Source organism: Herpailurus yagouaroundi, unplaced genomic scaffold (assembly GCF_014898765.1).
Source record: "Herpailurus yagouaroundi ecotype Mexico unplaced genomic scaffold, PumYag 162, whole genome shotgun sequence".
NCBI lineage: Eukaryota > Metazoa > Chordata > Mammalia > Carnivora > Felidae > Herpailurus > Herpailurus yagouaroundi.
This window is the reverse complement of record NW_024412403.1, coordinates 32,630,872-32,648,672: the sequence shown is the minus strand read 5'-3', so window position 1 is coordinate 32,648,672 and position 17,801 is coordinate 32,630,872. Positions and strand designations below refer to the sequence as shown.

Below are 17,801 nucleotides of genomic sequence, written 5' to 3'. Positions count from 1 at the left end.
CCCAAGGTTCTACCAGGATTCTTCTCGAGGGCAACTGACATTATCATCCTTGTTCCTTGTTAAAGCTTCACTCCGCCAGTCCCTTTCTTCTTTTACCGTCTCTTCTATGTTACTTTTCTGTTTCCTGTGAAAAGTTTGGCTGAAAATAGGAAGTTGGTTTTACTGAGTGTAATAGAAACCTTATATCTTATAACATAAAACAAACAAACCAAAATAACAACAAATTAACGTTAACTAGAGTGGTGGTTGTCAGGTGGCTTACGGGAACTCAGAGTTTATGATGGAAGAGAGAAGTCTTTTTATGAATAATGAACCAAGAATATTAGAGAGAGAGGCTTTGTGACACAGTGGAGGTGAACACCTCTTCTAGGGAGGAAGACTAACCTACGTTCTTCTGAGAGTCACATGTAGACTTCTGTATTTGACCTTGGCATAACTCTCTAAAGTTTCCCTTTACGAAAATGAGTCAATTATTGATAGAAGATGAGAGGCTTTTCCCTCAAAGTATGGTGGTAGGAAAAATTAGAGAACCAGTAATACTGAATTTTTTAAAGATCTTTGTTTTTTTTTAATGTAACCTCTACACCCAGCATGGGGCTTGAACTCACAACCCGGAGATCAAGAGTTGTATGCTCCACCACCTGAGCCAGCCGGATGCCCCAGTGATACTGAATTTTCATTGTGCAAAGAGTTGTGTAGGAACTGAGGTATTAACAACTGACAGTATAAGGATATTTACTCCAAAATTCAACCTCCTATTTAGAGAAGATGACACAATAGAAGAAAAGCTTTATACTTCCATTTGTTCATCATCAAAATCTTTACTGAGCAAAAGGAATATGCAATCATGTGGTTTACAGTTAGGTGTTCTCTGTGTGCATAGGGAGAGAACAACAGATGCCACCACGTGTGACTACTTCTTGTTTTTATAATCCACGTTTTCAAAAGTAAGCGTTCGAAAAGAACACTTCCGGTGTTGGAATCCAGAACAGACCAAACATGTTTCTCTGTGGATTTTGGCTAATTAATCCTAGCAGTATTTATGGAATAGTTGGGAAGAGCAAGGGTTTAGAGTTTGACTAAGATTGAATCCCAGCACTGCCACCTTCCAGCTGAGTGACAGCTGAGAGTCTCACTTCCCCCATATGGGCACCAGATATACAACGCCCACCTCATAAAGATGTGATGGAGGAGATGATGGATAATAAATGCTAGTTTTCATTTTCTTTCCTTTCCTTTCTGCTTAGACTTGATAATAAAGAATAATTTATTATAGTTTTTCTGGTGATGAAATGATGGCCATTTATAATTTTTATTGTGGAGGTTAACCAGTTACTCATTATAAATATCACTCGGGAATTGGAAAGTTCCTTTTCTGAAAGTTATACATTATGAGGAATGTGGGCTTTCTATGTTTTTTGTTATGATCTTCAAAGGTATCAACTCTGTATTTAAGTAACTTTTTTTTTCTAACCCTAATCATTCTTTCTTCATATTATTATATGCTAACAGAGTATATTTTCTTTGGAAATGTGTTCCTTAGAAAAAAATTCAGTAGGATATCCTGAAAAAAGAAAACTGAAGGGTTCAACGGCCAAATAATTTTGAGAAGTGCTGCATAGAATGAATACCTTTCTTTGTACGCATCATAATGTGCTTTAGCAAGACTAAAGACCCTGAGAGCTGCAGGTCTTTTTTTTTTTTTTTTTTTTTGAGCAATACATATTAACAATCTGGGGAAAGTGGATTCCAAGGAACATTTTTGAAAATTTAGCCTTTAGTAATACAGAAGCCATTTTATTGCTGAAACTCTTTTATTGAAAACTGCCGTGCTAACATTCCGGGGAAAGCTGAGGCCTGTGTTCTCCGTTCCCAGAAGTCACACTAGCTGTGGCCCAGCTATACGGGACTGCAGGTTACGGACACAGAGAGTCTTGAGCTCCACTGTACTTCAGTGGAGTCTGGGTAATCTCCAGGTTCTGTAATTGGCTGTTAATTCCTCAGTACACTGTCCCTAGACAGTTTTATTCTTTCCCATGGTTTCAGTCTCCAGATTGACTCTCCTCTATGGCTCAAGCTGAGATTCTTTTCTGAGGTCCAACTTGGATATTCACTTGCCACCTTGTCATCTCCATTTGGATATTCAAGAAGTACTCCAGGCTCCTCTGTCCTTCCTCTCACCAGATTTCACTGTTTTATTCCCCACCTTCATTGGGATTGCCCTTCACCCACTGCTCTGATCACAAACTTGGAATCTCTCTACCTGTGCTTCCTCTCCATCCCGTGCATTGTTCAATTCTGTTTTATCCCTTATTGCCAATGATCAGGCGCTGTTGATTTTGTAACTATCTCTAGATTCTTTCTTCTGTTTTCTGCTCTGTCCAAGTCCACGTTTTCAGAATTTAATTGTTTGAAGAGAACAAAATTTCCTGACCAATGACCTCCTAATTTAGCCTGCTATAGTCCAGTTTCATACTACCAGTAGTGAGCTCTTTAAAAACAAACTTCGGTGGGGCGCCTGGGTGGCGCAGTCGGTTAAGCGTCCGACTTCAGCCAGGTCACGATCTCGCGGTCCGTGAGTTCGAGCCCCGCGTCAGGCTCTGGGCTGATGGCTCAGAGCCTGGAGCCTGTTTCCAATTCTGTGTCTCCCTCTCTCTCTGCCCCTCCCCCGTTCATGCTCTGTCTCTCTCTGTCCCAAAAATAAATAAACGTTGAAAAAAAAAATTAAAAAAAAAAATAAAAACAAACTTCGGGGCACCCGGGTGGCCCAGTCGGTTAAGCGTCGGACTTAGTTTGGATCATGATCTCGTGGTCTGTGAGTTCAAGCCCCACATAGGGCTCTGTGCTTACGGTTCAGAGTCTGGAGCCTGCTTCAGATTCTGTGTCTCCTTCTCTCTCTGCTACTCCCCTGCTCATGCTCTGTCTCTCTCTGTCTCTCAAAAATAAATAAACGTTAAAAATTTTAAAAAAAAATTAGAAAAGAAAAAGACAAACTTGACTGTGCCCTAAAATAATTAAATGTTTTGTTGCCTTCAGGTAGATTCCAGAACTTTGGCTTGATACACAAAGCCACCACATTATTGTTTCTGACTACTTCTTCAGGCACGTACTTGCTAATCTCTGACATGCACCTTATACTTAGGTCATACAAACTCCCTGAAGGTCCCACAAGTGTATCATGTTTTTTTGTAGCTGTGCCTCTGGGTGAAATCATCTCCTTTCTTTTATTCTTGACTTACTCTTCAAGACTCATCTCAAATTTTATGTGTCAGGATGCCTTCTCTTCCTTGCTCAGGCAGTTCTAAGTGTCCCCTCTTTGTTTTTTCATAGTAAATTGTGCATCTCTATTTCCTATCTGAAATGAACTTTCAGAATTTAAAATAAAGATATGCTTTATTAATTAAATATATATTACCCCAGTAGTTGATTCTCCTTTGCATCCACCCTTCATAATTAAGGCTGGTAATATATTATAATGTTTTATTTTCTGAAATTTTCTAGCATTTGCAATTGAGTACTCTAAAATCTAACTTAAATTTCATTTGACTTCAGTATAGCCTTTGTGAGAGGATATGAGTTGCCAAGTTATTTTTTCCCCATGTTGCTGGTTTATTTCTTCCTCCTTTAGAACCCGGTTTCATTTAAAGAATTTATGGTATGTCGTATACCATGCATTGAACTAAAGCTGTTTCTCAACATTTCAGATTGCAAAACTATTACTCAGTATTTCAGATGATCCTTTTTGTTATTTCAGGATTGATATAAGCAAATGCTCTTTTAATTTCATCATTCATTTGTTCATTTCATTGAGAAAATAATGTTAATTGTAGTAATTACAAATTAGAGATGTGCATCAGCCCATGCAGAGTCTACGAAAGGTTGAATAGTATGGATATGGTTACAATTTAAAAAATAAAATCTTTAATGTCTCTTCACAGAATACATGATTATTAAGCCTCAGATCATTCCATTCAAATAGGTCTTCTCCATCAGCCCTTCATTCATTTTTTTTTTCATTTATTCAATACATATTTATTGAGTACCTACGGTGTGCTCAGCACTCTGCCAGGCATAAGAGAAGCAACCATGAGCAAAATCAGACCCATAGATCTTATAGTCTAATGGGAAAGATGGTATTCAAAGCATCAAACAAAAAAATTCAAATTGTAATTCTGATCATTCTTACCAACCTTAACTATATAGTGGTGTTTAGGTTTATAAAAGGGTCATTTAATTTTTGTGGTAAGATCAGGGAGGACAGAGATTTGAAAGGAAAGTGGATATTAACTAGGGTAAGATCATTTCCAACACAGACCCTGTGGCAGGTGTAGGCCTGTGGCAGAAGAAATCACAATGTGTTTGTAAAGTAACACAAGGTGGAGAAAAGCAGAGAAAGAAGTGGAACAGGAAGAGTCTGGAGAGCCAGATAGGGGAATGAGCACACTCTTGTAGATCTTGTTGAAGACTTTATCTTAAGAGCAGTGAGTTTATTTTAAGAGCCCCTGAAGTAGGGGAGAACCCAGATTGTATTTGCATTTCAAAGCCTTCATCTGGCTACACTGAAGTGAAGCTATTTAAGAGCTTTCCTAAATCCTGGTGGGAATTGATAGTAGTTTGATCTGGGTTGGTAGCTGGCTGTGGAGACGGAGAGGAATAGATTGATTTAAGAAACAGGGGAAAGAAAGGGAGGTGTCAAGGAAGCCTGGTTTCTACTTTGCATTATTCGTTGAGATTGGATGACTAGATAAGATCAAGGTTTGGGGCTCAATTAAATTAAGCCTTGGGCTGTTGCATTTGAGAAATCTTTAAGAAATTTACATATTAAATCTTTCCATGGCAGCAATATGGTAGGAATATTAAAAAATATGAATCTTTATCCCTGTTTCAAAAGTTATAATCTCACTGGGAAAAAAATAAAGTACAGACACAGGAAATATTTAAATGATATGTACACTCAGGACTTCACTTATTAAGTAATCCATAAGGTACAGAATGTAGGTCCTCACCCAGGGTCCTTTTTCATTTTATGTTAAATTTAATTATTTAAACTCAGTTATATAACATTTCATCTTTGAAGTATATTAAATATTAACATATAATTATTGGTACCTAATGAAATTCATTCAAATTCTGGGAAAGTGTACACACATGCGTACTTTTATTATTTAGGAAGATATAAAAATCTATATAGAGAGCAGTTTCATCATGTATTTGAATATGAATTTCACTAGTGTACTGGATAGTTTTTTAAAGTGTTGATTGATGTTAGTTACAAAGGAGATTCTCAGAATCCATACAGTTATTTGTAATGCTCTACAATTCCCTCACACATTCCTCTGCAGAAAACAGGCACAGAATGTGGTCTGTACAGACAGGATGATGGGTTCTGAAAGCATTTGTGGTCAAGGGATTTGAAGAGCAGACAGAATTTGTCCAGGCAAAATTGAAGCAAGAGCACTTTCTAAGTGGAGGGCCAACAGGATTCAAGAATTGGAAGATGTGCTTAAGGTGACAACAGAGGGATTAATTAGTAAATAGGGATGGCAGGGTAGTCAGTATTATCCCCTGTTTACATAGTAGTAAGCCTAGGCTTTTATTTTTTTTATAAATTTTTTTTTAATGTTTATTCATTTTTGAGAGACAGAGACAGAGCATGAGCGGGGAAGGGGCAGAGAGAGAGGGAGACGCAGAATCCGAAGCAGGCTCCAGGCTCTGAGCTGTCAGCTCAGAGCCCGACGCCGGGCTCGAACTCATGAACTGTGAGATCATGACCTGAGCCGAAGTCGGGCACTCAACCGACTGAGCCACCCAGGTGCCCCAAGCCTAGGCTTTTGAACTAAGTTCTGTAACTGTTTCCAAGTGGTAATACGAAGATATTTCATCACTTCTTCTGCAGGCTCCCGTCTTCGTCAGGAAGATTTTCCACCTCGCATTGTTGAACACCCTTCGGACCTAATTGTGTCAAAAGGAGAACCTGCAACTTTGAACTGTAAAGCTGAAGGCCGCCCCACACCCACTATCGAATGGTACAAAGGGGGGGAGAGAGTGGAGACGGACAAAGATGACCCTCGATCACACCGAATGTTGCTGCCAAGTGGATCTTTATTTTTCTTACGTATAGTACATGGACGAAAAAGCAGGCCTGATGAAGGGGTCTACGTCTGTGTAGCAAGGAATTACCTCGGAGAGGCCGTGAGCCATAATGCATCGCTGGAGGTGGCTAGTAAGTAAAATGGGCTTTTACAGCGGGGATGGTACATTGGGATCATTTCCCTGGAGAATGGTAATAAAAAGTCAAATCTGTATCCCAGGCTTTACCTGAGGAAAATTTCTACTTTCTATTTGAATACTATCCTCTACCTATTTAATTTTTTCATAGTTTTCATTGTAACTGGTTATTCAAGCTAAATTGGGATTTGCCCATAGTTGTTGAACCATTTTATTTTTAATTTGGAGCTGCTTTCTGTTGAGCCTTTTCACTGAAATCGATTTAGTTCTTCTCCTTTGTTGCTTTTAAATATATTGAATATCTGTATGTTTCTCTAAAAAGAATAGCATGGGGTATTTTTCACTTGTCTTCATTTGGAGAAATACTTTCAACTGGTGGTATAGATAAGGTTTTAAACTGTTTCTAATTCTTAGAAATATATTATACTTCTGGTAAACTATAGCTAGAGAAATGTATGTATGTGCCTCATTCTTTATTATCTTGGCTGTTGTAGTGCACTGTGGGAGGAAAACCTGTGTATGTCATCCTTAGGTAGTTAATGGTTTAGTTTATATGCATAAATACCAAATGTAGCTCATTTGCAATGACCTCAAGAAGGATCTGTTGACTAATGATTAAGTTGTTATATATCTAGAGTCTAAGTGTGTAATATGTTTGAATACAAATTGGGCTTCTCTTATTTTCAATAAACATTTAAGAGGTAGGCAGAGGGTTTCATTTCCTTGAAAGAATCATTCTGTGTATGCGTGTGTGTGTGTATATATATATATATATATATATATACATATATATACATGTATACACACACACATATATAAATATGTGTACACATATATATGCATATATATATGAATTACATAGGGATTGGCTGGAAAGACACATGAAATTTAGATCTCTAATTCACTTTAACTACATAAAATTACAGGTGAACCTGAATACATAACTATATGTAAATTTATATATAATATTTTTCAAGATGATTGATGTTTTGATATAATTTATGTTCAGAATTTTAATTATATAATCAGTTTCATAATCTCTGACATTATCTCCATTATTCAACTAGAACTTGAATATATAGATCCACAGATAATTACACAGTTATACAAAGAATTTTGAAACAGATTTTACAACTTAATCAGATTATTAATGTGGAATCAGCTCCCAAGAATTTAGATGAGTTGATCACACTCAGAACTATGTAGTACTTACAATGAGACAATGCCAAAGATGTCTAATATGAACATAAAATTTAATTAGCTAAAAATGCAAATAACCATTGAAGACTATGTCAGCACTAGCCATTCACATTTTTAAAACATTTACTTGAAACTCAAGTTTATATTTCTCTGTTCACATTTACTTCATCATAAACTTATGTACGTTCTCTTATTGCCTTGATTCCCAGTGAAAATCTTAGAACTACATCAATGAGATGTATAAAAGTTGTAATCATAGTAGCAGGCTATTTTGTTTTCTTTTTTTTCTTTTTCTCTTTTTCTTTATCCCAACTTTAAATGTAGCACAGGCAAAAGAAGTTTAAATGTTTTTATAAAAGGATGTATATATTTTGATAAAGTCATCTTTGAGGTTATGATATTAATACCTTTCTAACTTTTGACACGTTTATATTTAGAATGCTTATTCCCTGTGGAGATAAAATTAAGTTAACATTTGAAAACAAATTTAGAGAATCCTGAAAAATGATGTAGATGACCTAGGCCAACTCTTATTCTTGGTAGTTAAGAAACTGAAGACTGGAGGGAAAAACAGAGTCATTGTTTATTCCCTGAAATTATAATTCCTTATAAATGAAGTGTATACCAATAGACATATAAAAGATCATCTTGTGTTTCTGTGTTATTTCTTCCTCTACTTAAATTCTGATTATTGCCAGAATTTTTAGGAAAGGTTACACTTAAATAGAATGTCTAAATGCTTACCTTCTAGATCTTGCCTTTCTTTCTTTTTTTTAAAAATTATTGTTTTTAATGTTTGTTTATTTTTGAGAGAGAGAGAGAGAAAGTCAACAGGTAGGGGCAGAGAGAGGGAGACACAGAATCTGAAGCAGGATCCTGGGTCTGAGCTGTCAGCACAGAGCACAATTCAGGGCTCGAACTCATGAACCGTGAGATCATGACCTGAGCTGAATTCCAACACTTAACCAACTGAGTCACCCAGCAGCCCTTAGATCTTTTTTTTTTTTTTTTAAAAAACTCCTTTAGTTTTACTTCAGATGATCAAGATACCCTTAAAGCACTGGAGTTTAGAGAGCTGTGTTTTTCTAATCTGGCTTTTGTGTAGCTATTTTAAAAGACATTATTAATTTCCAGTTAAATTCTTTTTTTCTAAGCAAGACGTTCCATTAATTTGTGAGTCCATTCTTGGAAATACTCTTCCAGTCTTAGTCAACAAATACACCGTCATGGAAGTGAAACCAGATATAAGATCATTATATAACTTTTACCAGTAAAATATTCAAATACATAGTCCCTGAATGCATAAGTCACAAATTTTAGTGTGATATACCAAAATGTTTCAAGCTCCAGAGAAAAAAGAATATTATAATTTACTGAGTAAAATTTAAAGTACTTTAAACAATGCTTTAAGATCATTCTCAGTAACAATTCATATATGTATAAAGCCAAAATGTATAGATAGTGTATATTTAGCAAATATATTTGGATATTAATAAAGACAGTTTGATAGCAAAGATTTTTATTGGTGGTAATAATTATTCTAAACCCTGAAAAAAGTTTGAGTAGTGTTTGCTATCAACAGTTTTTATACTTGTTTAATTGCATTAATTAAAAGCATATTTTTATTTGGATAAATTGTATTATTTGGTTACATAAGTTACATGGGGAAAAATTAAGAGCTCTGAGTTAAAATAGATTTTGTGTATTTAAAAAATTTGGAAACTTATTTTGTAAACTCAGGCTTTAGTGCACTACAAATAGATATGTAGTAACTTAGTTCACATATATTTCAGTTATTTATTTTAGGCGATGGTTACTGCTAATTCACCATTCTAAAATATGTTTGTGTCCTAAAATGGAAGGTAGGCTTTTGTATGTTACATAAACCAGGTTGTGTAGGGGTAGGGGGTTGGTTGGAGGAGGGGAGGTCTGGGGAACCATAGGTCATATTGCTTGTAGGTTAAATCTGTAAGGTACAGTTTTACTTTGGTTTTATATTTTCTTGGAGAATATTACTACTTTTTTTTTTTCCTAGTTTTGGTACCAGAAGTTCAATAACTATTCTTATTTTTCCGAAAGACAAAGACACAGGAAGGCAAAGATTGCATCTAATTTCTTAGTGATCCTGTAGCCCAAAGTAATAGCATTAACAAAAGTGTCTGTGGGCAACACAGGTTTCACAGCACAGTTGTTGGTAATGCTTTTAAAAACATTTATTTTTTGTGTTTCGTTTGCCTTTAAACCAAGTTTTACAGCTGTAACAACAACTGGATTTCTTGGTTCCTAACAATTGTCAATCTCTCAAACTTTGAAAAAAAAAAAAAGATATTGAATGCCATTTAAAATCTTCATTTCTGGGGGCGCCTGGGTGGCGCAGTCGGTTAAGCGTCCGACTTCAGCCAGGTCACGATCTCGCGGTCCATGAGTTCGAGCCCCGCATCAGGCTCTGGGCTGATGGCTCAGAGCCTGGAGCCTGTTTCCGATTCTGGGTCTCCCTCTCTCTCTGCTCCTCCCCCGTTCATGCTCTGTCTCTCTCTGTCCCAAAAATAAATAAACGTTGAAAAAAATATTTAAAAAAAAAAAAATAAATAAAATAAAATCTTCATTTCTGTAAAGAAAAGATAACAATTGTGTCTTTTGTGTTTTTAATATTTATTGACATTTACATAATGCCCCAAAAGGATTGCATTTATTATTTAATAGGATCGTTTATTTTTATTTTCTTAATTTACAAGCCAATTATAATCTGGTTAGACCCAGTGAAAAGCATTGGCCAGACTTTTGGTGCCTATCCTTGCCATGTAGTAAAAGCTGTATTCCTTCCTTGTCCTTGAAAAATCACTTTCAATGCAATTAAAAAGTCACCTCACACAATTAATATTCTAAAAATTCGAATGGTAAGAAATGTATGATGGTCCTTACACCTAAAGTTTCCTGAAACTTTTGGAAGTTTATCTCTGTACAGGAAAATAATTTTTTATTCACAGTTGAATTTTTTTTAATTTAGTTTTTAATTCTTACATTTCTTTGCAAACCAAGAATGATGTATCATGATGGAGACATTAAGTTGGAAAATTAAGGGGATATTGATGCTTGCTGTTTGTAAGATTTCTGAAAACTTTATCAAATTCAGTTTCAAACGAGGCTTTCTAAAAGGGGCTTGCAAGCAGTATTTTCTTGCCTGCCTTGTATTAACTCTATTCAAGAGTCTACTAACTGTTTAGGAAAATATTTTATGGGCCCATTCTTCAATACCCACCATTATCACTCACTAAGTTTAGAACTCCATTCTATGCCTGGCACAAATTGATAGCCCAATTCTTAGACACAACTTATATTTCATAAGTAATTTGATCTTGGGTAATTGCATTGAATTTTAAGGAAACTTAATTTGAACCTTGACCCTCATGCTTTCCATTGTAGAACGTGGCTCTCTACGTCATCTGCCAAGCAGTGCACGGCCAGCATATGGCTATTTGTTTCCTATTTAAGCTGTTTTCTCTTGAGGAAAAGAAATTCCCTTCAGACCAGGCAGACATCTGCTCTCTGTCTTAGCAGCAAAACCAGGGAACTATCTTTCCTGAAAAAAAAATCATTTTGTCCAATTAATCAAAGATTAAGTCTTCCCAGATTTTATTAACTGGGATACATTTTAATAGTAATTAATTTGAGGTGAATGTTTATATCTTGAGGTAATATTTTCCCATGACTTTCAATATATCATCATCTTTTGTTTTTATTGTTATTAAATGGTACTGCTTAAAATGATTTAGATTTTGACTTCTCCAATTTTCCTCTTTTGGGTAAAATGACAACTGAATTGACCATGCATGCTAAGTAGTCATGTGTTTACCTAGGTACAATAGAATGTATTCCCAAACTCTGGACCTTGGAAGATGGAAGGATTACTCCTAGAGGTGAAATGGTTCAGAAGAGCAGGTAGAAGTAGAATATGCCATTATATTTTAAAATATTGATTGTGTGTGTGCACACACACACAATATGACCTCTATTATGGTCAAACACTAGAATTATTTATACGATTTATATACGCGCGGGCACACACACACACACACACACACACACATTGTTCCCTGATAGACTTTTATCTTTGTGGCTGAATTTGCTGTATATTGCATCTTTAATTGGGGCGCCTGGGTGGCTCAGTCAGTTAACTGTCCGACTCTTGATTTCGTCTCAGGTCATGATCTCGGTTTCGTGGGTTTGAGCCCCACATTGGGCGCCATGCTGACAGGGTGGGGCCTACTCAGGAGTCTCTCCCCCTCTCACTTCTCATCCCCGTGCACTCTCTCTTTCAAAATCAATAAAAAAAAAAAAAAATCTTTGTTTCCTCTACTTAATTTGTTTTGTTTTTTTAACTTGCCATTTTCAGGTGTTTCACCACATTCTAAAACCTTTTTTATATCTTATTTTTGTTTTCATTATTCAAAGAAAGAATGTTAAAGAGTCATTTAGTTTCATGAGTTTGTAATCTTTTACTTTCTGGTCCACTTATATTCTGAAATGAACTGATTCTTTGTTCCAGAATTGATTCATGATTAAATGAAATTATGCATATAAAGTATAGCACAGGGACTGTCACATAATTAGAAAACATAAATTATAAATCGTAAATGTAATTGTTGGTGCTATTGTTTTCATTACCTTTTTTCTCTTTACCTCATTATTGTCAGTTACCTAGATTCTTTTTATATAAAGGGGATCTGGATGCTTCTGAAAAATGGACTCACTTCATTTTAAATTTAATGACATATGTGTTGGGGCACCTTGGTGGCTCAGTTGGTTGAGTGCCTGACTCTCTGTTTTGGCTCAGGTCTTGATACCAGGGTCATGGGATTGAGCCTCGCATCAGGCTCTGTGCTTAGAATGGAGCCTGCTTAGAATTCTCTCTCTCTCTCTCTCTCTCTCTCTCTCTCTCTCTCTTTCTCACTCTCACTTCCTCTCCCCTTCTTCCTTGCTCACACACTCTCTCTCAAATAAAATAAAATAAAATAAAATAAAATAAAATAAATAAAATAAAATAAAAATGTGTGTTAACATACTAAAATGTAAAAGTACAATGCTTCAGGAATTAAATTGTCTTAAATTAATTTCTGGTTGAGTATGAAATGTGTTGAATATATTAAATTCCACCTTGAGTTGAAATCCATGGTATGAGAAATTGACCCTTACCTTTGAATCCTCAGTGCTAATGCAGGACATTCAGTAGTGTTGACTAAAATCATTTTTGTTGCAGCGACAAATGGAAAAATTCACTTTTATAACTTTTACAGTTGGGATAACATTCATGTATTTCCTAATGTATATATTTATTCGCTTAAATAAAGAGGCAGTATTGCTAATTCTGTGACATTTTTATGTTTACTTAAAGACTTGAGTGTTTACTATCAATCAGAATATATTCTTTTGTTGTTGCCTGTCTAAGCTTGTGCTGCTATAACAAGAATGCCACGTACTGAGTGGCTTGTGCAACACACATTTGTTTCTCACAGTTCTGGAGGCTGGGAGGTGGAGATCCGGTGCCAGCATGGTCAGGTTCTGGTGAGAGTTCTTTCCTCAGTTTCTCACATGGTAGAGAGAAAGCTCTGGTCTCTTTACTCTGTGCAAGGACACCAGTCCCATGCTGAGGTCTCCACCTCCATGAACCATCAAATGCAAATTACCGTCAGAAGTAATAAGCTTACAGAGATCATTTTTACAAAACTTTGGAAACTTGTGTTTCATTTTTTATTACAGAACACTTTAAAAAATACATACGTGTTCTTGTAGTATCATTACTGACAGTTAGCTACTGTTGAACGTTGGGGAGGTATCCTTTTAGATATCCTAAGGTCCCTATATATCCTCTGGGGAAAACTATTCCCTATTTACTAATATTTGGTCTTTGGTAGCCAAAAAAAAAGGCATTGGATATGTTGGAACGCATATCTGTGTAATAAAGACGAATTGGAAAAGTTAGCTCTCTAGGTTGGATCTGACCAGAGAGCTTTCTTCTGCTGAATATTACTAGATACACCATCCTGGACAAGATTCAATCCAGTAATCATGGGGTTAGGGGTTACATATACCGTTACCAGTCTCATGAGCCACTCCTTTTATTTTCTCAAAAACTTGATTGCGTTCATACGTGCTGAAAAGTACTAAGATGATTTTTTCAACACTAGTTGATACTTAGATATAAAAGCCCCTTGAGGCTCCCAGAAAATCAATTCAGTATTTAGTTATTTATGAGAAATTCTTGGCAGTGTCTCCTCCTATCAAGAGTTCTGTCTGTAAAAAATATTAAAAGAACAAGCTAGATCTGGTTACCTCTCCAATGTTATCATATCATTCCTCCTTTTAATCATCCTAATTTACTTAAGACTTAAATGCTAGAAGTCTTTCCCACATACACAGACCAATTTGAGAATCATTTGTATGTATTTTAAAACTAGTGACAAATTTAACAAAACATACCTAAACCTTTTTAGTATGCTTAATTTTAATTAATACAATATAAGTTATCTTAAACTGTCATTAATTATCAATTAGAAATTTTTTGTGTCTGGCTAGAATAAATTATTATTGCATGTTTCGGGGGGTCATAAAAGTTCTCTGTTTCTTTGTTACCCAAAGTGGGCATTAAAATGTTTTTAAACAGAAATTAAATAAATATGTGAATACCAAAATATAGTTTACCCAAAAAATGGTGTTTTTTCTTTAAGTTTATTTATTCATTTTGAGAGAGTGTGCCCTGTGTAAGTTCATGTGGGAGTGGGGGAGAGGCAGAGAGAGAGAGAGAGAGAGAGAGAGAGAGAGAGAGAGAGAATCCTAAGCAGGCACAACACTGTCAGCATGGGGCCTGATATAGGGCTCAAATGCACAAACCATGAGATCATGACCTGAGTGGAAATCGAGAGCATGATGCTTAACCCACTGAGCCAGCCAGGTACCCCCCAAAATGTGTTTTTCCTTTTTTTCCAAAATAAGTCTGTCTTGGCTTTCTGCTTAGTTATAATTATTCAGTGGTGAACAAAAAGGAAATGGTTTCTACCTTTATGGAAATTACAGTATAATGGGGAGAGGGGAGGAGGACAGTAAATAAGCAACTAGCATACAAATAATTTTACTGTTAAAATTGTGACAGGTGCCAAGAAGAATTGGGGTCAAGCTGAGAAATGAAATACAAGTAGATGTTACCAAGACACAGAGCAAAAGAAAAATCATTTTGGATAGAAAGAACAGTACATCCAAAAAGCCATGAGAAATGATAGACTTGGGCATAGTTGAGAAAATGAAAGATGGGTAGTATGGCAGATGAGTAAGGGAGACAGCTAGGAGCTAGGTGGGATCTAGATCATACAGGGTCCTGTAACCAGGTTAATAATGTTGTATTATATGTTCAGTGCAGTGAGAGCCACAGAAGGTTTTTGGGCAATGGTGGAGGTGACATGATCTAATTTACGCTTAAAAAATGTCTCTCGTGTGATACTTGAGTGCTATATGCATAGAGAATGAGTTGCACAATGATGGGGGAAGACCAATTAGGAAGCTCCTGTGATAGTCCAAGCAGAAGACGATGTCAGTGAAAGATCTGGTAGTCATGGAGATGCAGAGAAAAGCAAGGATTAGATTTGAAGATTGAAGACTTGGCTTAATTCTGAAGGGTGAGATCAGAGAAGCTGAAATTTTGCATGAGATACAGTTATTGGAGATGGCAAAGTCAAGGTCAAGTCTATGACCATGCAGATGGGATTGAGAGTTTGGATTATGTTGTTATCCTAATACTAATTCGGTATGCTGCAGCCCATCACAATCCCCCAAATTGTATTTTCTCAGCCTGAAATAGGTTTACCTTCCTGTTTCACTGGTCACTATCTTACAGTCATGTCAAGCATCACTTCCTTTGGAGGTGGGTGCCCAAGTGCCTAGCACCATTCTTGGCACATTGCAAGTGAAGTTATCTAACGTGTAATTCAGCAACATTTTATTACATGCGTGATGAACATGATAAAGTGTCATAATGCCACTTTAAGGAACACTCTAATCTATGCTTTTCACTTATTCTCCACACAATTTCTTTGTAAACTCAAGCAGTCCACATGATCTCCAATTCTCCTGTGAAAGCCCAGTACCTAGAATGCAATCATCAGGTACTATTTCCCTGGGAGTTTTTCTTTCTTTCAAGGTTCTGGGATATTTAAGTAGCTCTTCTGGGGATAACATTGCTCAGGAAATTTAGCTCAGGAAATTCAGGAAACCAGAAGGGTTTTTCTGAAGTTACCATGAGAAATTCTACAATTGCAAAATAAGACCTAACTATCTTTACTTTCTCTGTTTCTTTCTGGATAGGGAGAAAAATACACAAAATTAAGTATTCTGTAAAAGAGAATTATTTGTATTCTTGTACTTTGCCAGTAGTCTATATACTATATGTAAAGCTGTAATCATAATCCAGTAGATTTATTTATATTTAATGAAGCAGATTTGATGAGAAATCAAAGGGATGTTACAGCATAGCAATGTTTTGAATTTCTTCTTACAGTCTCAGGCTTTAGTCTGTGGTTAATGAAATATTTTTAAAAAAAAAAAAAGCTTAGTTAAAATTAACATGTAAAAACCAAGTGGAAATCTGGACACTACAGTTAAGTAGGCAAGAGAAGAAACCTGGGGTGCCTGGGTGACTCAGTCAATTAAGGGTCTGACTCTTGATTTTAGCTCAGGTCATGATCTCACTCCTTCATGAGTTTGAACCCCGCTTTGGGCTCTGCACACTGACCCGTGCTGAACCTGCTTAGGGCTCTCTCTCCCTCTCTCTCTGCCCCTCCCCTGCTCTCATGCTGTCTCTCTCAAAATAAATAAATAAACTCGAAAAAAAAGAAGGAAGGAAGGAAGGAAGGAAGGAAGGAAGGAAGGAAGGAGGAAGGAAGGAAGGAAGGAAAGGGAAAAAAACCCATATAGATAGTAATGTTGTGTCTAGCTATGTGGGAGAAGCAAACTCAGGTATGGAAGGATTGGGTCTGCTCCAGGCAGCAACTAGAGGCTTCTAGTCATCATGTGGTTAGGAACCAGCAGCATTGGCATTACCTGGAAGCAAGTTAGAGGTGATGAATGATGGGCCCCATTGCATACCAACTGAATCAGACCCTGTATTTTAACAGTATTACAATGTGGCTTTTGCAAATTCAAATTTGAGAAGCACTCTTCTACATTGCGCTAGAGTTCATAGACCCCTGTTCATCCCCTAGAACCAAAACAACAACAACAACAACAACAACAACAACAACAACAACACCTTTTGGAATGTAAATCCAGTGTTGTTGTTTGTTTGTTTGTTTGTTTGTTTGTTTGTTTTTAAGAGAAGCAGGTAGAACATGATTTTTGGTGAATTACACTGAATTTCTGAACCAGGAGAGAGGGCAGGGGAGAGTGGAAAAGGATGTATAGGAGACTAGCAAGTCAGGGGCAGAATTAGAAGGAAACACACAGAAAGAAAAGCACAGGAGGTACACTGAAGGAAACACATCCAGAATAACAGGAGAGACTCCAGGAGACAGAGCAGGGGAGAAGGAAGAGGGGAGAGTAAGTAAGTAGGGAGAGAAGATAGGGAATAAGACAGACAAGGGGAAAGAGAGAGAGGTAAGCAGAAGAAAGGTAGAGAGAGAGTATGTGCTGGGGGCTGGGGTGGGGGTGTGGTTATGGTAAGGATTAAACTTGGAACAGTAGAAAAATACATTTGCTTGGATGCAGAAGGAAAAGAAAATTGTTGGCTATGTACGAATAATTACAGACAGTGGGATATTAAGCAGAGAATAGGACACTCAAAGCTTTATCTGTATCCATAACATTGTTTACCAAGAAAAGTAATGCATGAACTTGTATCTTAGGTGTTTTGAAGCAAGTTCAAAGGAAGGTCGTATTTACTTAATCCAAAAGTGAAATGCCATGTGTGTATATAATTTTTTACTTCACATTTTCTAGAATTAAAACTATGGAAAAACTGGAATTTATTAATAAGAATAGAATGATGCTGGAAGGGTCATTTGGAAGTCATTTAATCTGTTCCTCTGACTTTTAAATTGTCTAAAGATCATTTGTTGTATTAAAAGAGGTTCAGAGCTAAAGATTATCTACCCTCCATCATCAGTACCCCTTACATGCATCAGCATATGTTAACACAAAGTTATTACTTTAACTTACTTAAATCCTATTCCGTAGAAATCTCTTTCATTTTACATGCTAACTGATAACAGAAAAGCCATTTTTTTTTTTAATGTAGCGGCTCATATGTTTGAAGATAGTCATTATTAAGTGGGGCCTAATTTTTGATAAATTATATCTGTTGTTTAATTTAGGTTTCTAAGTATAATAAA

At 36.3% G+C, this 17,801-nt stretch overlaps 1 protein-coding gene across 9 annotated transcripts in view; it reads left to right on the top strand.

Moving 5' to 3' along the window:
- The window catches only part of ROBO1 (roundabout guidance receptor 1), a 1,150,898-nt gene that overhangs the window by 806,439 nt on the left and 326,658 nt on the right, over positions 1 to 17,801 (top strand). For all 9 annotated transcript variants that reach the window (XM_040484208.1, XM_040484209.1, XM_040484213.1 and 6 more), the window contains one exon: positions 5,897 to 6,223. In XM_040484208.1, coding sequence (XP_040340142.1) covers positions 5,897 to 6,223 — 327 coding nt within the window. The remainder of the gene's footprint in view (positions 1 to 5,896; positions 6,224 to 17,801) is intronic.